This window comes from Bos taurus, chromosome 16 (assembly GCF_002263795.3).
Source record: "Bos taurus isolate L1 Dominette 01449 registration number 42190680 breed Hereford chromosome 16, ARS-UCD2.0, whole genome shotgun sequence".
Taxonomy (NCBI): Eukaryota; Metazoa; Chordata; class Mammalia; order Artiodactyla; family Bovidae; genus Bos; species Bos taurus.
The window spans coordinates 3,099,943-3,124,008 of NC_037343.1; the positions used below are offsets into that span (position 1 = coordinate 3,099,943).

The 24,066-nt window shown below is 52.3% G+C and overlaps 1 protein-coding gene across 1 annotated transcript; it reads right to left on the reverse strand.

Annotated features, from left to right (window-relative positions):
* Positions 1–208: 208 nt before the first annotated feature.
* On the reverse strand, positions 209–5,662 carry KLHDC8A (kelch domain containing 8A). The gene is made up of 5 exons (NM_001192722.2): positions 5,287–5,662; positions 2,470–2,634; positions 2,035–2,250; positions 1,360–1,461; positions 209–418 (listed from the first exon to the last, which is right to left on the reverse strand). Exons 1-5 carry the CDS (start codon positions 5,660–5,662, stop codon positions 225–227), a joined length of 1,053 nt encoding a protein of 350 aa, NP_001179651.1. The 3' UTR covers positions 209–224.
* Between the last annotated feature and the right edge of the window lie 18,404 nt (positions 5,663–24,066).

The following is a 24,066-nucleotide window of genomic DNA, read 5'->3' on the forward strand; positions in this document are numbered from 1 at the left end:
CACCCTGGTCACCTCAGCTCCAGTGGGGAGGAGGTGTGGCTGCGTCCCAGACACGTCTTCCAGTTTCCTCGGGTTGGTAGGGATTGGAGGTGGAGAGATCACTTAGAGCCCCGGGGCCTGACCCCACTGGCTGCGGACAGGAGCCGGTACCCAGGCAAGTGGTCCCAACTCTTGTTCAGAGGGGGTGGTCCGGTCTGGGACGCTGTGGCCGGGCCCAGAGACAGCTAGGAGTCTGAGACACACAGGGCCTCCACCGCGTCGCTCAGACCCTGGTTGACGCCGCCCACGGCCAGCAGGCAGTTCCTGAGGACGAGGCTGGAGCAAGCGCAGCGGGGCGTGGGCATGGCGGGGAGGGCCTCCCAGCGGCTCTTCCCCGGGTGGAACGCCTCGGCCGTCTCCAGGACCGTGGGCTGGTTCCCTGAAAGTGCGAGGGGCCAGGTCTCACCAAGCATCCAGCCACCAGCCCGCCCGGGGGAAGGGCCCACCTCCACCCTCCCTCTGGAACCACAGGCAGAAGGTGACCCACTGCCTGCCCTCCCTCCCTCCGCTCCGGGGGAGGTGACCCACCTCCCGCCTCCTTCGGGAACCTCAGGCAGAAGCCCAGCACCCTGGACTCCCTGAGCCTCAGGCTTTCCCCACCCTCTGTCAAACAGTCACTCTGCCCTTCCTGCCTTCTCAGTCCTTCCATCCCCTCAAGATGCAAGACTCAGTTTTCTTCCCCCACTGCCTGTTTTACTACACGTTTCTAGACACTACTGCCTCTCTCCTGCCCATGAGGAAGAAAGCTGCTCACACGGTCTAGCTCACGTCAAGTTCCTTTCCTGCATGGTAAAGTCGGGGAATCTGTCCACACTGAGTAAACTCTGGGTTCCCAGGAGCCCCACTGCCCACTTATCTCTCCCTAGTTGACGGTGGGACACCACCATCAAAGTTCCCTGATCTCTGGGAGGGCTCATCCAGCAAATCTTGAGTTCATCAGAACAGCTGATTTGATCAGACTGCTTTCCTACTTCCTGATAGAGCTGAGTGTCCAGGGAGAAGATAAAGAGGATCAAGGCCAATCCCTTCTACATCCAGCCCTCCCCGTACAGGGCCCCGGGGACCTGGGCTCAGCCGGCCTGTCACGTGGTTCTCAGCATGTCCCTTATGCTCTCTGAGCCTCAGTTTCCCCCGTGTAAGAGGACAGAGAGACCACATCTGAGGCCCACCCACGGAGGCAGGACGTCGAGGCTGGGAGAAGAGAGTGCCTTGGAATCAGGTGGTAGGCAGGCGGTGTGCCAGGAGCCAGCACCCTCTTCTGCGCATGCACATCCAGAGTCCACGGAGCACCAGGCCACAGCCTGGAAGCTCTTTCCTTACCAAGCCCTCCAGCCACTATGACCCGACCACTCAGAGAGCCAGCCACAAAGTCTGCCCGCCGCTTCTTGAGGAAGAAGGAACGCTCCATCTTCAGCCATCCCCCTGCAGGCCGTGGGCGATGTCAGGAGAAACACAGAGAGAATGAGATGCTGACCGCCCCTGCCAAATACGCCCGAGTGCCAAACCGCTCTCATCCTGAGTGGCACCTTGATTCCATCTACCCTGTATGCTCAGGGCGTGTACAACGCCTCCTGCCGTGCGAAATGGCACTCAACCGACCCTCTCCATGCCTGTTGCAGGCCAAGGAACCATCAGCTCTTATCATGAATCACCTTGCCCCACCTCCGTTTTCACGGACTTTAAGCTGGAAAGGCGGAGAGTGTCCCAGTCAGTATGCTCTGTTTCAAAGCCCTCCCTCATCTGGCCCTGGCTGGATGTTGTAAGAAGGAACAACAGCTGGGAAAGGCTTTGATAAAAACAGCCAGCCAATCAGAGGGAGCCCTGGACAGATGAAAGAATTTGATCCCAAGAGTAGCCCTGAATGGAGAGGAGCATTCAGACTTCTGAAAGGTTCACGCCGCTGGGTAAACGGGCCGGGGCAGATGGGTGGGATGGGTGTAAGGTGGGAGGAGGGCAGAAGGGAGGTGGGTAGCTAGGGCCTGGTGTCCAGCTTACCTTGCTCCATGTCGAACACATCCATCGTCCGGAGGAACTTGGGCTGCCGGTAGAGCCGGCCCTGCCGCAGGCCCCCCAGGCTATACAAGCGGTCGTCCAGGGTCACAAAGCTGGAGAAGGCCCGCTTGCAGGGGATGTTGGGGAACTTGGTCCAGGAGCGAGTCTCAATGTCAAAGACCTCGAAGGCGTTGACCGCATACTTGGACTGCCGTCCTCCTGGAGGCCAGGGCAGGGCACATGTTGGGCAGGAGAGTAAGCCCCTGGGGACTGGGGCTGGGTTCCAATCACATAGGAAGCTCCCTGAGGGTGGGGGGCTGTGTGATTAACCCCCAGTGCCCAGGAGATGCTGGGCACACAAATACTGCTTCTAACAGGAACTGGTCCGGGAGGGAAGGAGAGACGGACATGGGCGAGACAGCACATCTATGTCCTTACCCAGCACATAGATCTTGGAGCCTCGGAGGAAGGAGGTGGCGGCGTATCTCGGGGTGGGCATGTGTGCCAGAGACACCCACATGTCCTTGAGCATGTCATAGTGTTGGAGATGATTGTGTGGACGGAGGTCCAGGCCCATCCCGCCTGCTGCGTACACGCGGTAATCTAGGAGAAAGGGCACATGGCAGACACCATGAGACAGGCCCATGCACTCAGCCGCTACCTTGGCCAGGCTCTGTCAACCCCTTGAATCCCAGCACTGAAGCCCGGCCACGTTCCCAACCACTGCTCTGCCAGAGAATGGGTTGGTGGCACCATTAAAAGCTCCTGCCACACTCAAGCCTGGGTTTTCTTGAAGCCACGTCAGGCCTACGTGCCTTACCTTCCTTGGTGCCTGGCCCTTGGTTAAGCCCAAGATGCCAAGCCATGCCCAGAAGTAGACTGCGGTGGAGTCCAGGCCTGGACAACCCTTTGAAGGTCTTGTCCCCGCCATTCTCCTTCCAGGGCAGCCAGAGAGATGCCAAAGAGGGACAGTATTCCCCTGACGCCCTCCAGGAGCAGCCTGATGCCATGCACTCCCAGACCAGAACTCGAGACCTAGAGGGAGCCTCTGGAGATGAGGTCAGCCCTGCTGCCACTGGCCTTGTGGGACACTGGCCCGCTGCTGTCCTTTTCTTTCTCTGGATAGGGGAAGGCCATCCTCCTGGACACACAGGAAAGCTTGTGGGCTCCAGGAGGCAGCTTGCACTGAATGGGATAGGGCTGGGGGTGAAAGAGGGAGAGGCTTTGGACGAAAGAAGCTCCGAGCAGGCAGCGAGCTGGGCACTCTGAGGAAAGGAGAGCTTCTCTACTCCTTGTGGCCGCAGGTGACACAGCACACCTGGAGGCCGTGCAGCCTCCAGGCTCCCCTCACCCCAGGACCTCAGGCAGCCCTCTCAAGACACAGCCCGACCCCCAGGGCCCTCTTCTCCCAGGGACCCATCCCTGCTCGGGGGATGTCTACTAGAGGCCAGTCCTCACCACTTCTGACTCTAAGAGGCTTTTATTTTTCAAGAGAATTACAGGAATGAGTACTTCTTTCTACTTTCCAATCTTACTAAAGAGAGAAACAAAGAAATCCAAACCCTACCCTGTGGCTAGGAGATGGGGCTTGCTAAAGAGACACTCACCTTACGCACACTCTGCGTCTCCCATTCCTCTTCTCACCTATACCTCTGAAGCTGGGAAGCTGCCCCTCCACTCCACACTACCAATCCTGCGTCCGATTCTTACTCATGCTTTCAGAATCACCTTTGTGTCCCTGACTGCAAGGCTGGGCTGAAGGTGGTGGCTCCTGTGGCCATCACCCTGCTTCCCACACTGTTACTGGGATAACCTTTGTATGTTTCTTTCAATAGATTGTTAGATCCTGAAAATTTGTTAATTTGTGGCCCTGGAATATGGTATAAAGCCTGGCACACGAGCATGTACATTTTTAGTAAACTAACTGCTGAGCCCATTCAGTGCCATAGTTAAAAGAGCACAGACTGGACCATCACCTTCAGGCTGTTACTTGGGCGAGTTACTCAACTTCTCTGGGCCCCACATTGCTTCTCTGTAAAATGAGGACAGTGGTACTACTTCCCTCATCTGACAAGTTCTGAGGGTCAAAGGGGTTAATACCTATTAAGCACCTATGGTAAGGACTCAATAAATGTTAGTTCTTAACTGTTCAGCACCACTTCTTGAGGCCTGGGGATAAAGGGCTCCCCTTTCCCTCTCCATTTCCCCATGGACCTCCAGGCCTTGCATCTTTCTTACTGGGAGTTCAGGAGGCGCTGTTGGCTACTCTGCCCTGAGGGCTTCTTGAGTTTCTCTGTCTGATCTTCATTGGTAAGACCTGGGCTCCTAAAGGCAGGGATCGGATCTTCTGCATCTTTCCTTCCCACCTGGGACCTAGAACTGTGCCAGGAACAGGGCAGGCACTCAAGAAATACTGATTTCTGACCTACAGTAGACCTGACAGGGAGCTGAAATAATTTTGCAAGAGAAGGAGGTAAGGCTGCAAACCTCTAAGCCTGTCTGATCTGCATTTGGGGTTTTCTAACTCCTACTGGGCCATTTCCCATAACACTGTGTTTTAGAAAAACAGTTTCCAGGGCCCATTCTCTGCTCTGGGTTATACCAGGCCAGAAAAGAAAGACAGGATGGGCTTGGAGAAACTGAGATAAGAAGCATAAAGCTATGTAGTGAGCACACACATGCCCTGAGAACCTAGTGAACCTGGGCAAGAAGCCGCAGGAGCATGAACCTCAGGAACGTTCTGGTCTCCACTCGTCAGTACCTCTGAGATTAGGAGGCAGACTGTAGGGAGAAGGTCCTGGAATCAGGTCCCAAGACCCTCCCTGTGGGGCCTGGGATGGTATGAAGATGGCATGAACAGGCCCAGGACCCCAAATATGTGTCTGGAGGTGGTGGCACCTGCAAGGCAGATTTCAAGGGATTTGCTACTGTGGGTGGGAGGCCCAACCATTCTGCTGAATGAAGGTATCCACAGGGATATGGACAGAGTGCCCTTTGGCTCTCCCCTCAGGCAGGCTTGCCCACCTTGCTGGGAGGAGGCTGCTGGGGTGGAGTGGAGCTCTGGCATCATGTGGATTTACTACACACTTCACTTGTCTGAGCCGCAATTTTCCCACCTATGAAACCAGGCCAGAGGGTCTTTAGTTTCAGTGCCCATGTAATGTGACAGTGGCCTGCAGTCCAGGGCTGGCTTCCACCCCTTTCCCGGGGCCTCCCACCCCTCCTCCGCCCGCCCTCAGCCCTGGCCCCACTCGCCTTTGGCGGTGACCGAAATGCCCATGGCGGCCTCGCGCAGCGCGCTCCTCTTCTTCCACTTGCCCTCGTCGATGTTGTACATCTCCACGACCTTCAGGGGCAGCTGACTGGCGCCCACACCCCCGATCACCATGATCCGCTTCCCCAGGGCGGTGACGGCCACGCCGGCCCGGGCCGTGGGTAGCGGGGGCAGGGCGGTCCACTGGTCGGCCTCGGGGGAGTAGACCTCGAAGCAGTCCATGGGGACGCCGTTGTCGTCACAGCCCCCGATGGCATAGACCTGTCCCCCGGTTTCCAGCAGGGAGCAGTACACCCGGCGGCTCGGCAGCGGTGCCAGGCGCTTCCACTGGAAGTCCTTGACGGTGGGCACCTCCATGGCAGCCCCGGGGGCCCCGCCCGCCGCGCCCCCGCGGAGCGCGGAGCGAGCCCGGGGGTCGGTCAGCTACTCCGCGCCGCCCCTCGCCGTCTCCATCTCGCTGGGGTCCGCCGCCGCCCGCCCCCCGGCTAGGGCCCCGACGCCGGCCAGCGCTTCTCGGTCCCTCAAGACTCGGCGGCCCGGCGACGTCTGCGCTCGGCCCCGCGGGATGAGCCGGACGAATCAAGGGCGGCGGGGGCCCCGCGCGCGGCCTCCTGGCCTCCCAGCCCCCCGCCCCGGACAACTTTCAAGGGAAGACGCGGCGCGGTCTCCCCGGCACCGCTCTGTCCCCCGCGGGTCCGAGACCCTGGGGCCGCGCGGAAGACCGGGAGGGCCCCTGCGCGCTGGGCGCCGGGCGGCCTGCGGGCGAAGCGAGGAGCTGACACCTCCGGGCGCCGCCGCCCGTCCCCCGCGGCTCTCCCCGCCCGCCGACTCCCGCCCCCGCCCCGCGCGGCTCACACAGCCAGGCCGGAGGGTGCGGCGGGCGGCGGGGCGCGGAAAGCACATTACGCGAGAGCGGCGCGGGGCGCAGGGGAGGGGGCGCGCCGTCCTGCCCAGCGCGCGCCGCCGTCACCCAAGCGGATGCGGAGAACAAGTGAGCAGCGCGAGGAGAAGCCGAGCCGCCGCCGGGGGTGGGGCGGCCCCGCGCACAGCCTCCCCGCGGCCGCCACACCTGTGCGGGAAGCCGCGTGCGCCCCGCGGCCGCTTTACATAAGCCTCGGTGCTACGGCCGCGGGGGAGGGAAAGGGCCCGGCGGGAGGCGCGCACCCCCTTGCCTACTGTTCGGGGAAAGCGGGGCCCTAGAGCCAAGTATCCGGATGACGGGCCGGGACTCGCTCCAGGGCGGGGTGGGCGGTTTGTGAGTGTTTGTTTTGGGTGAGGAGGCGGAGAGTCCAATTACCCAGTTTATCTACAATACACAGACCCAGTTCGTGACAGACTGGCTCAACAGTGGGCTCTGCTATGGGGGAGGTATTATCAGATGGTTTAACCTAATAGGAACGTGTTATGTGGGTGTGACACCCCCAGACCTGACACAGGGGCATCCGAACAATGTACACGCTAACCTGTGCACACATGCATAATTTACACATCGCCACCACAACGTCCACCCGAAAATGGTCATATCCACAGAGAAACTGACAAATGCACAGTTTGGCGGACACACAGCCAGCCAGAGACAGAAGTGGAAGGGCAAACACGTGAGTGGTCCCTTCCACATCATCCTTCTTTACACACCTTAGGAAGGGAAAACCTGGGTACCAAATCTGGGCCCTCCAGCACCAACCCACAGGGCTTGACAAATAATTCTTTCAAGACCGGCAATGGCCTTATCAGACCAGCAGTCTGCAGTAACAGAGGTGCCCCTGAGGCCGGTGAGCCGCCTGGTGTGAGGAACTGCAGGCTTCTGGGGTCCCCCTATGCAGTTCTCCTGAACAGAGCCAAGTCTTGAAACACTCAGGCCTGGGAATCTGACAGACCTGGATTTAAATTCTGACTCTAAAAGAATTTAACTACTTACTCTGAACTTCAGTTTCCTTATTTTGTTTAGATTAAACTTTGTATTTTGAGATAAATTGTGGATTCCCTCGCGGTTGTAAGATATAACACCTTTTACCCAACTTCCCTCAATGTTCCCTTGTAACATCTTGCAAAATGTATAGTATAATAATATCCTAACCAGAATATGGAAGTTATCAGTCAAGATACAGAAAATTCCCATCACCACAAGAACTCTTCATGTTGCCTTTTTTAAAAAAAAAGTTGAGCTATAATTGATTTACACTATGTTAGTTTCCGGAGAAGGCAATGACACCCCACTCCAGTACTCTTGCCTGGAAAATCCCATGGTTGGAGGAGCCTGGTGGGCTGCAGTCCATGGGGTCGCTAAGAGTCGGACATGACTGAGCGACTTCACTTTCACTTTTCACTTTCCTGCGTTGGAGAAGGAAATGGCAACCCACTCCAGTGTTCTTGCCTGGAGAATCCCAGGGACGGGGGAGCCTGGTGGGCTGCCGTCTACGGGGTTGCACAGAGTTGAACACGACTGAAGCGACTTAGCAGCAGCAACAACAATGTTAGTTTCAGGTGTACATGTTGCCTCCTTATACCCATACATTCTTCCCTCTTGCCTCTATCTCTCCAACCCCTGGCATCCACTAATCTATTTCCATAATTTCCATAATTCTGTCATTTCAAGAATGTTATGTACAGAATTTTCTGGCAGTCCAGTGGTTAGGACTTGGCACTTTCACTGCCGGGTCCTGGGGTTCAGTCTTTGGTTGGGGAACTAAGATCCCACAGTGATGGTCTACCACCGCACCCCCTGCAAAAAAAAGAATATTACTGGGACTGGCTTTCCTTTTGCTCCCAGCACAATTCTGAGGAGATTCATCCAAGTCGCTGCATATATCACCAGTTCACTACTTTCTGTTTCTGAGTGGCATTCCATGGTATAGATACATCACTGTAGATTTTTGCAAAGATTAAAAGAGAAGACATTTGTAAAGTGATCAGTTCAGCTTCTGACACACGGCAAGGGCCTGGTAAATCGCCATTAATGCCGTAACTATTACAACTACTGTCAACAAAACCAAGAAAAAGGAAATTTGCCCCTCACTGAGAAATGACTTCCTGTGAGAAACAGAAGTCACAGCTCCCGATAGGCCCATCTTAACATCTTGAGTTCTTGGCTTAAAAATTCCACTGCTTTCTAGTTTGAGTTCCCTGTACTTACATATTAAGCACCGCTAGAACCTTTCAGAAGACGGTTGTGCTGGGGCTCAGAGCAGCCCACCCCAAGATATACCACAATGGCATATTGACTGTTTTAAGTTAGTTATTTAAGAAACAGCCAGCGGGAAAAAAAATGATGTTGAAAAACACTCTGAACTCCTTCTTTACCCCTGAAAGTGGGAAATAAATCTTCCATGTCAAAGTACCCTACCCAAACCAAGAGGAGAGAAAGCAACCTCACCACCAGAGGTAGGGAATTCAAGGCTAAGAAATTTGTATAAACAAATTTTGTTATTTTATTAGTCTGCTACACCAGGCATGAATTCCTTTGTTAAATTTTCACAAATAGTGTTTATTTGTCTAAAAATGATATATAAACAACCTGCCCTGGTCACTTTGGGGGTCCCATTTCTATGGGATCTCTGGATATGTGAGTTAAATTTTTTATCCCTGCTGATAATCTTGTGTCCTTTTAATTATTAGACCAGCCGAAAGAACTCAAGATGGGGAAGGGAATATTTCCCCCTCCCCAAAAGTAATGTTCTGTTTATTTAATAAGAATGCATAAATTCAAAAAAATGTGATCTGCTTTAATGAAGTTTCACTGGAAGCAGCAAACATTTCTCTTTTTCCTGGAGGTCACAATCTGCCCAGAGGAACTGGGAACAAACCCTCAACCATCAACTTAAACAGTCTTCACAAGATTTGGACACGGTGATCAGAAGTATCGAAAGCCGTACATATTCCTCAAAGGGGTTTGTTGGGTGGGTCCACTTTCAGCCTCTGTTGCCCACTGAGCCTTCTACCAAAGCAGCGAGGCAAGGCTTCTTGTGGCCCCACCCACCCCAGCTGGGACAGCTCAGTGAGCAGGTATGTAAAGCTCATACTACTTTATGTTTGCCTAACTTGAAATAAACTTGCACATCCGCTTCCCCATAATCTTGAAAACAACCCTAGGAAATGTTGTCAGTTAGGTATCAGTGTCTGCTTTTTAAGACGAGGACTCTGAGCCTTAGTGAAATGAAGTAATTGACTTATGACCATGTGAGCTGTTCAGGGTGGGTCTAGTTGGTGAATTCCAAATCCAGTGCCTTTCACTATATTCCAGTTAAATCACTAATGAAAGAATTGTATATTACTAAGGGCGTCAAACTTCTCTCCTCTCACTTTCAGCCCAGTTACAGTGAAGGAAGGAGCAGGGGCCCTCAGAGGTTTCAGGGACTACCCTCTCCCCGTTGCCATACAGTCTGGGCCAGGCAGCATAGCTGGGAAAGGACCAGAGTCAGCCCCCCGAATAGGACAGTTCTAACCTAATGTTCATGTCCTGCAATCATAATGCTCTTTGAAGGCTGTGGGATCCAGGGAGTCAAACCCTTGGAAAAGTACTAAGACAGGATGCCTTCCAGGCCACGGCCTCGTTGCTTGTTCTGGAAGTCCTGGCCTCTCTGCAGCGCCCCCGCTCCTTCCCCCACAGCTCTTCCTCCCAGCCAGGTGACATCCTTTAGTCCTTACACTGAATGCACACTGAGGAAGCTTGTAACCTAGCAACCGCCACTTAGGATTCCCTGAGTCACCTGCCGTTTCCATGCCTGGGCTGAGTGCACCAGGCTGGGGACTTACGCAGTGCCAAGCAGAGGTGGGGGTCCAGTGATCCCCTTTGATTCCTCACCAGCTCATTCCAGTGAGTAACCACATTACCTGTCAGGAAGGTCTTCCTCTTTAGAGGAAGGGTTTAGAAGCCTAAATCCTTCTTGCTTTCAGACTTTGTGTTGCATTGGTCTGGGTTTCTCTTCATTTTTAGATACTGTTTGAGTATTTGCCTTGGTTATAAGGTAGCACTGGAAAGGTAGGAAGGTGGGGAGAGGAAGTTCATGAAAGTCTCTAAACATGAAGCCTTGATACTCAGGAGCCTTTATTATTGTGATATTGATGCATGAGTCAAATTGGTTGAAGGGGTATTTAGCCTCAGAAATACTTATTAAGTATATTTTTAAAGAAGTCTCTTTTCGGGTGTTGTTTAGTTGCCGAGTCAGGTCTGACGTTTTTACAGCCCCATGGACTGTGGGGTCATCCATGGGATTTCCTAGGCTCCTCTGTCCATGGGATTTCCTAGGCTCCTCTGTCCATGGGACTTCCTAGGCTCCTCTGTCCATGGGATTTCCTAGGCTCCTCTGTCCCTAGGATTTCCTAGGCAAGAATACTGCAGCGTGTTGCCATTTCCTTCTCCAGGTTTTGGGTTTGTTAAGGCCTAATTTACATACAAGAAACTGCACAGTCTGACTCAGCATCAATAGAGTTTATTAGATATTCAGGGGCTGGCCTTCACTGAACTCTGTGGTAGGTAGTGGGGAAGCTGAGGGTGTTGGTGAGGGGACAGTCTCTGCCCAGGAAAGCAGGCAGAGTCCCAGCGAGGCATCCTGTGGTGACGTATGTGTGTGCAGGGCCTCAGGGGGCTGGTGGGGTGCCGAGTGCAGAACACAGTTGTGGTGGGAGTGGGGAAAGGAGAGTTGTATAGCTCTAAAGAGCTGCAGTAGCTTCTTTCTCCGTCTTCAGAAACGCAGTTTACCCTCCCGGGTTTGATGCTGGGGGACGGCAGCCTGCATTCCCCTGGGGCCCGTCTCTGTCCCTGTGCAGTTCTCTCTCCGCAGGCAGGCGGCCTTGGGAAGGTGTGTGGACTTTGGAGTCAGACAGACAGGGCTGAATCCTGGATCGCCCACTCCCGGCTGTGTGACCTTGAATGAGTCCCTGACGTCCTGAATCTCAGCTCCTCATCCGTGAGAAAGGGAAGAAGGAAACTACTTGTAGCACGACGTGCGGAACGAGACGCCAGGCGTGCCTCTGGGGCAGGCAGCAGGTCCTCTGTAAAGAGCAGTGTGCTTTCTTCCCCTTGCAGGTTTCCATACTTCTGGCCAGAGAGCCTGAATAGCAGGCGCCAGTCTCACAAGGGAGGCACCTTACCAGAGCCCACACCTGTCCAGAAATCCAGCCATTTCTGGGTCTGTGTCTTGAACAGGATATTTCCTCCTAGCTAACTGGAATCTCTTCCACTGCAGCCTGAACAGTATTCTGATCAGGAGAACAGCTGGTGCTCTTCCTTTAGATAATCACCTTCTTATTCCTCATCTGAGGCTTGGGCTGGATTCAGGGAGCCAGGGAAGAGGATGACTCATCCGATTAGGACAGAGGCCACAGCAGACTAAGGGGAGGGTCGATCCCTCCCCAACTTGGAAAAGCCTCATTAGAGCCCCCTCCTGCCCAGCCCCGAGGAAGAATTCAGGGCTCGAGTGGACCTGAGTGGAGCCAGGGCGGCACCAGGGCAGCAGTCACAACCATCATCTGCATCTGTTCGCACGACACCACCAGCCTCTGGGGTGGCAGTCGGGGGTCCCTTAGGATGGCCTCGAATGAGAGGGCCTCACCTCCTGACCATGCAGCCTCAACTGGAGGGCGGAGTCAGCCACGTTCCTTCCGCTACCCGCACCCTGCCATAGCACGGAGCACAGTGCACGGAGCGCGGCATGCAGCATGGCACTCAGCACAGAGAGTAGAGCCTGGAGCCTAGAGGGACGAAACGGGGGTCACCATACACGCATCAGTCTGCCTGGGAGCAACCTCTGCCCATTTAGGTAAAACCAGGACATTGGAAAGTGGATCACAGATAAGGCATTGGCAGGGTGGTCATCTTGATTTTCAGACTCACAAGATACACAATTTAGAAGGAAGAGTTGGGGAGCACAAATTCCTCTGCTCCTTAAAGCATCAGATGATAAAAGACAGCAGGAAGAGGAGCCTTCTCAGAAAGACCTCGGCTACTTCTCTGTGTTTATTGAGGAAATTGTAAGAGGAAATGGGGCTTGTAATAAAGCCTGAGGATCTGGGTTATAAAAAGGAAGAATTTCCTGCCCCGGGAGCATCGGAAAATTAAAATACCAGCATGAGGTGAGGTGAGAGACCATGGTGTCACTTCCCCTGGGAGGTACTGGAAATAGGAAAGACACAGGGCTGAGAGTCAAAAGACCTCTGTTCCAGCTCACATCTTGTCATAACCAGGCTGTGCACCTCTGGACCAAGCACATCTATTCTGGTGTCTGTAAAATGAGAGAGGAGGGAAGTAGACAGCGGCCTGAGGTCTGGCCCAGCTGGAGCGTCCTTCCGCAGCGGGCACGCAGGGTGGGAAGCCCTAGAGAAATAATCGTTTAACCAGAGTGACAAAGCAGGAGGTTCCAGAATGGACATCCTCACGTTCTTCTGGGTGGGGCAACCGTACAGAGGTCTGGCCTCCCTGGCTCTCATGGGTGCTCCCCACTCCCCAGGGTTCTGTCACCAGAAGGGACCGTACTAGGGACCTTCCCCTGGGGCTGTTGTGGCCACCAGCCTCGTTTCCCCAGCTCAGCCAGGGACCCGGGGACCTGGGCGAGCTGCCGCTGCGGCTAAGGACTGGCTTCCTGGTAGACCTTGGGCTGCCACCCAGAAGCCTGTGTTCTTGGACCCTGACATTTCCGGGGTGCCTCTTGCCTTTCCATAGGCTGCAGGAACAGGAGGCAGAGGACTCAGAGCTTAAGACACACTGATTCTGGCGCCTCCTCTAAAAGTAAAAAAATGGGAGCGTTTATCCCAGCTCACCAGGCCGGGGCATGGGGCCGGCCGTATCCTACACCCTTGCTGACCTGGAGGATAGTAAGGCCTTTGCAGGGGTCTGGGCGGCTCTGCAGAGGAGCTGGGGGCTGCCGGCTGGGGGAGGCAGCCGCGGAGCACTCAAACACAGCTCTTTAAATGCCCATTAGTAAGTTAATATCGCCATTTCCAGAGCCAGCCGCGTCCTCCATTCTTCTTAATTAAAAAGAGCTCCATGTCCTGGCAGAGCTGAGAGAGGGCTCTGAATGATTTACACACCATTCCCGCTGCTCCAGCTGGGAGATGGGCGAGGAAGATTGATTGGCAGATGGGCCGGCCTGCCTGTCAGGGCGGGCGAAGGCGTGCACGTGTGTGTGTATGCACTGGGGGCCCCGATGGGGGTGCTGGCTCTCCGGCTGGCAGGTTCTCAGTGAGCAGGGCAGAGGACATGCAGTCGGGTCCCAGGAATAAGGCCTTCCTCAACAAAAGGCTCGCCTGCTCACCTCCTGCAGGGGCCCCCACTTCCCAGCGAAACTGTCTCATGAGAGGACAAATGCTCAGGCTGGAGGCTGTTGTCTTGTCTTCAGCCAGGGCCTGGCCCAGAGGTGAGTATGGCTCACATAGCAAATCACACTTACTGCTCTTCTGTTGATCATCGCTGCTTACATTAGGAGGAGGGCTTCCCACGGACTGACTCTCCTTCCCTGCCTCCCTAGGACCCCAGATTTTGTCTGAACCTGATGTGCAATGGGATTGAAGGCTCTGGGGCTGTTTATGGAGCTGCGAGGACGAGGACCGGGGTCTATGGGTTGGACTGGCAGGAGATGGCACTCAGTCCAGGGCCTCTAGAGAGCTGGGAGCTGGGAGCAGCTACCGTCAGAGGTCCTAGCATTTTTTGCCTCTCCCTTCTTGCCAGGCCTCGGGCAGCTTCTATTATTAGCTGAGCAGCCTCATTTTCCAGCCTGTGACTCTCACCTCCACCTCCGGGAGTCCACCATCTCCCACGGGTGCCCGAGAAGCAGGGTCGGCTCATCCTCCAGCTGGAAAGAGTGTCTGTCCACCCTCGTTGGGACTGTTATGGAAGAAGAGGGTGGTTTCCCTCTGGCACTGTCTCTCCTCACCTCCTCCCCTTGTCCTCTGTGCTCCGCATCACACAAGCGCACAAACGCACACACACGCCCTCCTCCCCAGAGGTTCTGGAGAAGGGACCAGGCGGAGGCACGTGGGGGTGGGGTGGGCACGGCAGAGCTGGCATCACCCTGTGCCCTGCTTTAACCCTCCCTCCCATGGAAGACCGGCAATCTGCTGCAGAAGCAAGGTTGCCATCTGGCGTGGTGACCTGCGTTCCCTCTGTGCTGGAGAGAGAAGGGAGAGGCGTGACAGGCTGGCTGCAAGTGGGCTTTGTGCGCGTGCATGCTTAGGAATAGAGATGAGCACCCAGCATAGGGGAGACGCAGGCCGAGCCGGGGTGAACCAGGCCATCTGGGAGGGCTGAGGCGCCCAGGGAGCGTGTACCGCTTGCTCAGTTGAGGCGAGAACACGTGTCACCAAGGATGCCGCCTGCTCGGTGCTCATGAGTCCTCAGTCCTCCCTGGACACCACCAGGGAAGTATACTGAGTGACACCTCTGTTCGCGCCCTGACCCTGGGGTGGACACCCCGGCAGAGACCATCACCAGGGTCCTGTGAGTCCTTTTGCGTTCGACGGTCCTGGTCCAGAGGGTTGTTTTCTCCCTTGGATGACGCCATTATCCTGTGTCCCGGCCTCGGGAGTCATGTTCTGAGGGGTGTCTCAGTGCAGACTCTCCCGAATCACAGGTGAAGTTCTCTCATGACACTCTGGGGCTGTGCGTGGGGGTGTTGAGCAAGCATGACTCCTGGGCCACATCCAGGGCTCCACCTGTTCTTGTAGGGCATTGTGATCTAAGAACAGTTTTTACATTTTTAAATGGTTGGGGAAAAAAATCCAAAGGAAAATGTTTTGTGATACATGAAAATTATGTGAAATTCACATTTCATCGTCTATAAATAAGGTTAGATTGGAATACAGCCACGCTCATCGCTCACTCGTTTATGTGTCATAGTGGCTGCTTTCCCACTGAAGTGGGGAGTGGAATAGTTGCAACAGAGAGCGCGTGGCCCGCAAAGCGTGAAATATTTACTATCCGGTCCTTTACAGAAAGTGTCTCTGTGCTGTCCCACATTTAGGCCCCTTTAAAGGGAAACTGAGGGATACCACCTTTTTCTTGACCACCTGCTTCTTGCTTCCCTTGACATGTTAAGCTGGCACAGGAATATCTTGTGGCAATGGAAGGAAACTAACCTTTGCTGGGCACCTACTGTCTAGCAGGCGCATTTCCTCTGTTTATCACATCCTCTTTACAGCAGTCTTGAGAGGGGCAAGCACTAACAGCTGCTTACATTACGAAGGCCTGGAGGCTCAAAGGGTTTCAGAAATCCACCCAAGCTCTTATGGCTGATCAGAAGAGGATTCTAGATTCAAGCCCAGTTCTGTCTGAAAATACTTTTCTTCCAAAGCCAGGATCATCCCCAGGCCAGTGTGATGCTAAGATGACTCCAACCACCCAGTGAGAACCCACCCCCATGGCTGCTGTCTTGGGCCTCCCCATGAACAGGGGGATGAGACTCTGGCTTCAGGGACCCAGACCCTGCTCAGGCTCAGAGCCTGGTCTCTGGGTAAGGGGAGTGTCCGTGCAGGAAGAAGGTCAACAGCACCACAGACAGCTGCACAGTCAGTGCCTCCCTCCTCGTTTCCTCATCTCTTGCCATCTACTTTCATCACTTATTAGGCTTCCTTCGGGAAGGCTCAATTTGCATTTAAATAGAAAACCTCCAGAATGGCTCTGATATAACAGTTAAGGTGTTAATTACAAATTCATTCCTCTTTAAATATTAAAGCATTTAGTACCTCTCTTGGGTGATGGAAGGCAGCAGGAATGAGCGGTTTTTATTGCTATTTACTGCAAAGCCCTTACAACTCCCCACCAGCAGAGGGCAGAGAGGAGGCGTTCTCATGGAAGGATGGAAGGATGTGTGTCTTGGGAACCTAAACTCACCCAAAAATAAACAACCAGCAGCAATCATTCTTGAAAGAAAGAAGAGGGCCAGCAGGATGAAGCTTCTAGCATCAGGCAGAGGGACGTCTTCAGGTTGCCAGTTCCCTGAGTTGCTTATTCACCACCCTCTCCCATCACCAAGCCTAATGCCTGGCATGCAGTGGAGACTCCAGGAATGCTTACTGATTTAATGAATGAGTAAGTTAGCCAATCAGTCAGTTGAGAGAGATCATTCATTCAACTACCGTTATGACTCAGGTGCTGTACTAGGTGATTTTCATAAGCCTCCTTGTTAAATAGTTTATTCCTCTGCATTGCCCCCAGAGCCCTGCAGATGATACACTCATTCTTCTTCGTCTTGAGGAATTGTACTTTGTGTTTCACATACTGATTTATAAATTCACCTTCCTATGCCACGGTTCAGAGGATGAGATGGCTGGATGGCATCACTGACTCGATGGACGTGAGTCTCAATGAACTCCGGGAGTTGGTGATGGACAGGGAGGCCTGGCATGCTGCGATTCATGGGGTTGCAAAGAGTCGGACATGACTGAGCGACTGATCTGATCTGATCTGATCTGATGCCATGGTGAATAATTATAGCAAAATTGAGAAGTGCACCAAGTTTTATTATTCCCATTTCACAGGTGAGAAAACAAACCCAGGGGCGGTGAAGACGTGAGCCTCAGAGCACCCAGTTCAACTGGAAGCTCAGTCAGAACCTGAACCTTAGTCTCGGGGCTCTCAGCCCAGATCTCTTTCAAGTGTCACACTCCCCTCCTCTCTGGCTGGGCTGGTTACTCCAGAACTTACAATGTCACACCCCAACTTGGCCCTTGTCCCCAGGTGCTGGGGCCCGAAGTCCAGCTCAGCCTCTCAGCCAGGCTCAGGGCCCGGTCGTGGCTTGCTGCTCTCTGCTGGGTTTGTGCATTCTTGCTTGTTGAAGTCCTGTTCCTTCTCCAGTGCTCAAGCTCAATGTCACCTCTTCCAGGAGCCTTTCATGATCCTGGCAGGCAAGAGCAATCTTCCCATGTTTCTGTAGAATTTTATCTGTGACTTACAACAATTTTCTTGCGTGATAATAACCACCACTGATATTCAGAGCGCTGTTCCAAACTCTTTACATATTTTTTATCATTCAAATTTCATATGAACTTAATAGTAGTTAACAAGTATATAGTGATTATTAGTGTTTGTGAACAGTTTTATATGTGTGTGCGTGTAAATTTTAGCCTGTAAGATAGTTACTATTATAGTGACTATAGTTCTATACATTTACTACTACTACTACTACTAAGTCACTCAGTTGTGTCCGACTCTGTGCGACCCCATAGACGGCAGCCCACCAGGCTCCCCCGTCCCTGGGATTCTCCAGGCAAGAACACTGGAGTGTGTTGCCATTTCCTTCTCCAACGCATGAAAGTGAAAAGTGAAAGTGAAGTCACTCAGTCATGTCCAACTGCAGCCTACCAGGCTTCTCCGTCCATGGGAGTTTCCAGGCAAGAGTACTGGAGTGGGGTGCCATTGCCTTCTCTGGAATAGACCCTAGGCTGGTCAATCTTGACACCCGCAGATAAACCCAGCTTTGTGACTTAACTGTATCCCAGGACACCAGCTGACTCTGCGCTAACTTCCTTTGTTTGCTCTTTAACCTGGACCCAGCCTGCTACTTTCAACTGGAACTTGCTTTATTTCGTCACCTAACATCAGACCACTGCCAAAAGACCCAGTGCTTGTTTTCATCATTGGCAAGTTTTGGGTTGAACATTAGACCCTCTCATCGCTAGGGTTTCACATTCAGAACTGCAGTTTAGGGCTATGATCTTAATGGCTGTTTTAGTTGTCACGATCCCAACTTGTCCCCTTCTCTTCCCTGTCCCTAGACATAAGCATCTTTGGAGAGATGAAGGAAGTAATCCTGAGAGGATTTCACGTTTGAAACATCTTCAGCATGTCATCCTCTTTGCATTTGTCTCTTACTCAGTCTTGTATCCCCAAACAGTACAGAGAAGCAAGAAGCGCCAGGGCCCCCAAACATTGGCCTAGAATGGATAGTCACAGACTGAGTTTAAAATTATTCTCAGATTATGGATTAGAGATATGTTTATTTATAGGCACCAGTCCATAGGACAAACAAACAAGGGAGATTCTGGGGCCATTTGGCAGCATGGATTCTGTCTTCAGCGTCATCCAAGCAGCTATCCTTCAGGCAAGCTGTTTGCTTGTGGCCTATAATCTGTCTCCAGGGATCAGTTTTATTTGATTCTTAATTGTATTCTACTTTCACTCCCTCCAGTCCCCTTACACATGTGCTCATGCATACACACACGCGCACACACACACACAATACTTCTTTAATTGGCTGTAGCAACCTCTCTCAGGCATTTCTGATGTGGCACACAGCTCCTTCTCGGGCTGCTCTGATGGACAGCTGTCTCCCCGGGCCAATGCTTCATTAGGTGTGACAGCCTGCAGCCAACCGTCGCCATGCCACCCTGCTCAGGGGGCAAAGTGCAGCTCCGGGGAGTCTGGGAGACAAAGAGCAGAGGCCGTGGAGGGGAGATGGCTCCTGGACCGGCAGGTGAAGCGAGCTGAAGTGCAGCTCTGTCTTGTACCAGATGATGACATTAGGAGCTGGGTTAATAAAGGAAACTTGGTTACCCGGGTGTTGCCTCTGTAACTGAGAGACCGACGTTCAATCCAGAATATCTGAGTCTCCACAGGTGGTCCGTTACCTCCGAAATCAATGTGGCCCGTGTATGGACGCCCCCTCCCTACGCAGCCCTCCTCTCCCAGTATTCGCTGTCTGTCCGCCTCTGTCTTCATGGAGAGAGATCGGGGAAAGAAAATGTTTCCTGTGTTCTAGACACTCGTGACTGATGCACTTGTTTATATAAAGTCATATAAAAATCAAAGTGTCATTTACACACAATAAAATCCACAGTTTGATGGGTTTTGACAAATGTATACCCTGTGATAATCACCATGCCATCGAGTATAATCTCATAATCCTCCCGTTTAATTCCCATGAGAGATATTGGTGTTATTGGCTCACTTTTATAGCTGTGGAAACAGAAGACCAGAAAAACTACCGACAGTAACAACAGCAATGGTAAGCACCGCGGGCCAGGTACTATTCTAATACTCTGCTCACAGATTGCCTCACTTAATCCCCTCCACAACCCCACCAGTCCCATTTTACAGATGGATAAACTTGTCTATTAGGGCTTCCCTGCTAGCTCAGTTGGTAAAGAACCTGCCTGCAGTGCAGGAGACCCCAGTTCAATTCCTGGGTTGGGAAGATCCGCTGGAGAAGGGATAGGCTGCCCACTCCAATATTCTTGGGCTTCCCTTGTGGCTCAGCTGGTAAAGAACCCGCCTGCAATGCGGGAGACCTGGGTTCGACCCCTGGGTTGGAAAGATCCCCTGGAGAAGGAAAAGGCTACCCACTGCAGTATTCTGGCCTGGAGAATTCCATGGACTGTAAAGTCCATGGGGTCTCAAAGAGTAGGACACAACTGAGAGACTTTCACTTTCATACTTGTCTAAAGTCTCACAGCTGAATAGCTGGTGGGATTTCTGGGGCTCAGTTGATGGTCTTACTCCAATAGTACCTTCTCCTCAGAGAATAAAAAAAAATGTTACCCTAGTTAGATTTTCTTTTGCCCAGAGAGACAATCCTCCCAAAATAGAAGAGCCATAGAATGGAGAAGCCACATGTACCACATCTCTGCAATCGCCCCCGCTGTCTGTCTTCAAGCTCTGGACAGTCTGCTGCGCCCCATAGAGGAGATGGGGCTTAAAATGCAGCCTTATCTGGCTACCCCTTGGGACACTGCACTTTTCATCATTTCTGCAAGCCATCTCCTCAAGCAAACTGACCCAAACTGCCCTGAAAGGTTGGCAGCCTGTGCCTTACGTTTCCAGCAGTGCTGGGTGTTTCGAGGGAGCTGCTCCCCCTCTCTGAATGCTGATGCCCACTCTGCACAGAAGGACAAAGGTGTAGGGTGGCTGTTTGGGGCTCTGATACCAAAAGGTCAACTCACGCCTCTGCATTTTACCCACAGCCCAGAACAGGGAAACTGGCCATCACTGGATCAGGGCTGAAGTGGACATGTCATTTTTGCATAAAGGTCCTGCCACAAAGGCCAGCCACTTTCTCTCTTCCCTCCTTCTCCCCCACCTGGCAGAGGAGTCCCTAAATCCTCTTGCTGGTTAGTTTCCATGGCAGTCATTGTCTGCGTGTGCGAGCGTGTCCGCCCTGCACCCTCTCTCCTCAGAGATCAGGCCCTGGCAGCTGAGGCCCACAGAGGGAGAGGCAGGCAAAGCCGCCCAGCTCCATAAAGGGCCGAGGCTCTCGCGGTGGGGGATCACTCCTCCTGAGTGGAGGACCCCCTCCCAGGCATTGGAGGCAGCCCTCTGCGTAGGACATGATCCTAGTTCATCAGCCAGAGGTGGCAGCGGGGGACTCGAGTCCTGGAGGAAGCCCTGGGATCCTGGGGCCCCTGCTGTCCCTGCCCCCAGCCTGCTCCTCGGAGGGGCCCCAGGCGGACCCCCGCCCAGGCCTCTCCAGCCCCGTCTCCTCGTTTGTCTTTGGCAGACGATCACTGATACCCTTCTCCCCGGGTCAGGTAAGTTTTATTTTAATCCGTCTCTGCACTGTCACCTTGGCATTCCCAGTGCCTCTGCTGGGGAGACAGGCAGCAGTGTTAGAGACAGGCTGATGTGAGACTGGGAGGGGTGAGCGTCTCTAAGGGCCTTTCTTCCTCAGCTGGGCCACTCTAGCTTTGCAGTTAAAGGTTTGCTCCCAGATTGGACAACACACAACCAATATCCAGAACTTTTAGCTTCTGGTCTGAACTCAGCTCAATTTACTGAATACCAGCTATGCACAAGTTGCTGTGCTTGGTTTTGAAAGGATGGCAAGAATGACACACAACGCTGGCTCCCACCTTCAGACTGCTGATCGTCTGGTGAGTCAGATAGAACCTCTACCCAAATGGTGTGTGGACGCCAAGGTCAGCCAGTCTGGATTTCACTCCCTATTCTGGCTCTCTGACCTTCAGCAGGTCACTTAACCTAAGTCTCAGTTTCCTCATCTGCCAAGTGGGGATAATACTGACTACCTTATAGGCTAAATTATACACATGCATATGTATAGAACGGAGAAGGCAATGGCACCCCACTCCAGTACTCTTGCCTGGAAAATCCCATGGATGGAGGAGCCTGGAAGGCTGCAGTCCATGGGGTCGCTGAGGGTCGGACACGACTGAGTGACTTCACTTTCACTTTTCACTTTCATGCATTGGAGAAGGAAATGGCAACCCACTCCAGTGCTCTTGCCTGGAGAATCCCGGGGACCGTGGGAGCTTGATGGGCTGCCGTCTATGGGGTCACACAGAGTCGGACACGACTGAAGTGACTTAGCAGGGTCTATTTCCAGGGTTCTTCTCAACTTAGCCATCCCCTCCTCCCGAAAAAGAGGCCCAAGCTGGAATGTAAAAAGGTGCTGGGTCTGAAATCCTGCCTAATTTAAGCTCTGCTCACAAAGGAGGCCAGAGAGCACAGGGAGGGGTGGAAATCAAGTGAGTAAATGTCAGCTCTGCAGTTGGGAAGAAGCCATTAGGCTGGCAGAGCATCCAATTAGCAGCCATTGAATTAGAGCAGCAAAATAGGGGCCTGACATCAAGGCCCGGCGGGGAGGGACAGTCTAAGTGGGCAGGAAGGCGAGCAGGCGGCGGTCAATGGAGGATTACCGTAAGATGTGCAAATGGCAGGCACAGACGCCTACCGATGACAGCCCCCGTCCAGACACCCTTCACAAAATGCCCACACGATGCCTTTGTCCTTCCTCAAATCCTGTCTCAGGGAGCCCAGCCATCTCATGGCGATTTTGGAAAACATTTCTCCCTTCTGTCTGAACCCAGAAACAAAATAGGCAGCTCTCAGCCACTCTGGGATTAGTCAGAACAGACAAAGAAGGGGAGCAAATCCCTCAGTAAATAGCGCCCCGGAGATTTCATTTTTCTGCTTTTCAGTACAAACCTGACTCAGACAGATGCTGGAATACATCAGTCTGCCTGTGCACGCGAGAAAGAGAACTTTGTTCACATAGAGACATTTTCATTTAATGCTGTATTTATTTCATTTTGTAACCAGTGGTTTGCCAATGCTGAGTCTTCCCCACCCTCCTCCCCACAAAACTCTCGATTCCTTGTCCAGAGTCTTCCCCCCTGCCACCAGCCAAACTCTCATTTCCTTGTCCAGAGAAGAAAACGATTAACATTTCTTCCCTTTATCCTAAATTGTAAGAGTTCAGTTAAGTCTCTTAAAAGCCCCATATGGCAGTGGTGCCCAGATTCTAGACTTAAAAGGGAAAATCCACTCTGAAAATGAAAATAGAAAGCAACTCTGATTTAGGACAATTGAGTCTCATTTTTTCATTTAACAAATAGCTATGGGGCACCTCTTGAATCAAAACACCAGGTGGCATTTCAGGTCTGGTTTGTGGATTCAGGAAGCTTCTAGCTCCAGGGGAAATGAGGCACAGGATGCACATATCCAGAGTAGAAGCAGGTAAGTGATGCAGGATCAGTCTGCTCTGTGTTTTGAGAGTGGAGAGGAAGAAGAAAGCAATGCTCTGAGGGTGCCAGAGAAGACCTCCAGAGAGAGGAGCCAGTCCTTCAAACAGGTGGCAGATTTCAGCAAAGTAGAATGGAAGGCATCCAAGCAGAGACGAAGGAATAGATCCAGGTTTGTGCAGACTGGGGTGTGGTTGAAAAAAACACCATTGGGGGTTGACAGGTAAGATACAGAACACTCAGCTACATTAGAATATTTAGGTAAACTAGAAAATTTGGTCATTTATCTGAAATTCTGATTTAAGTGGGTATCCTGTATTTTTATTTACGAAATCTGGTAACCTTATGGCAGGAGCCAATGTCTAGTCTCATCCATCAAGTCCTTGCAATTTTGCAGGCGCTTAGAAGTGTTACTTGTAACCCACTGCAACTATTTCTGCAAAGTGAGTATCAGTATATCCATCTCACAGGTGAGAAAACTAAGCCTTCTAGAGTTTAAACAACTTGTGGCTCTTGCTGAGCAGTTGACATGTGACGGGATTCACCCAAGGTCTGACTGACGCTGCTGATACCTTGGAGTACTGAGAGTCCAGGTGAAGGTAAGACGGTGAGATAGAATTGATACATAACCTACGGAAGTCTAAGGTGTACAGGTGAGTTGATACATGTATAAATTGCAAAGTGATGAGCACAATAAGGTTAGTTAAGACTCTATCACCTCACACTAATTTCCTTCCTTTTTGTGAGCATGTGGTAATAACATTTAAAATATTCTCTTCCATCAACTGTCAAGTGTATAATACACAGGACAGTATTGGTAACTCTTAGATATGATACCAAAAGGAGGAGCATTAAAAAGAAACAAATCTTCTACCTCGGAACTTTGTTTCTTTTTTCCCTCATAACCTTCTATTGTATGAATGACATTTTTTATCCATTCATTAATTGATAGACGAGTTTCTTTTTGGACTTTCCTGATGGCCCAGACATTGAAGAATTCACCTACAGTGTAGGAGACCTGGGTTGGGAAGATCCCCTGGAGAAAGGGAATGGCTCCCCACTCCAGTATTCTTGCCTGGAGAATCCCACGGACAGAGGAGCCTGGTGGGCTGTAGGCCATGAGGTCACAAAGAGTTGGACGCAACTGAGTGACTAACACTTTCACTTTTCACTTTCAAGAATGTTCTGAAATTGATTGTAGTGAGGATTGTGCAACTGTTTGGTAAAAGTCATTGAATTGCATGCTTTATGTGGTTGAATTATATGGTATGCTAATCATATCTCAATAAAGCCTTTTTTTGTAAAGAGTGAAGTCTTAAGATCAAATTTTAGTGTCAGATGGGTATGGGTTTGTATCC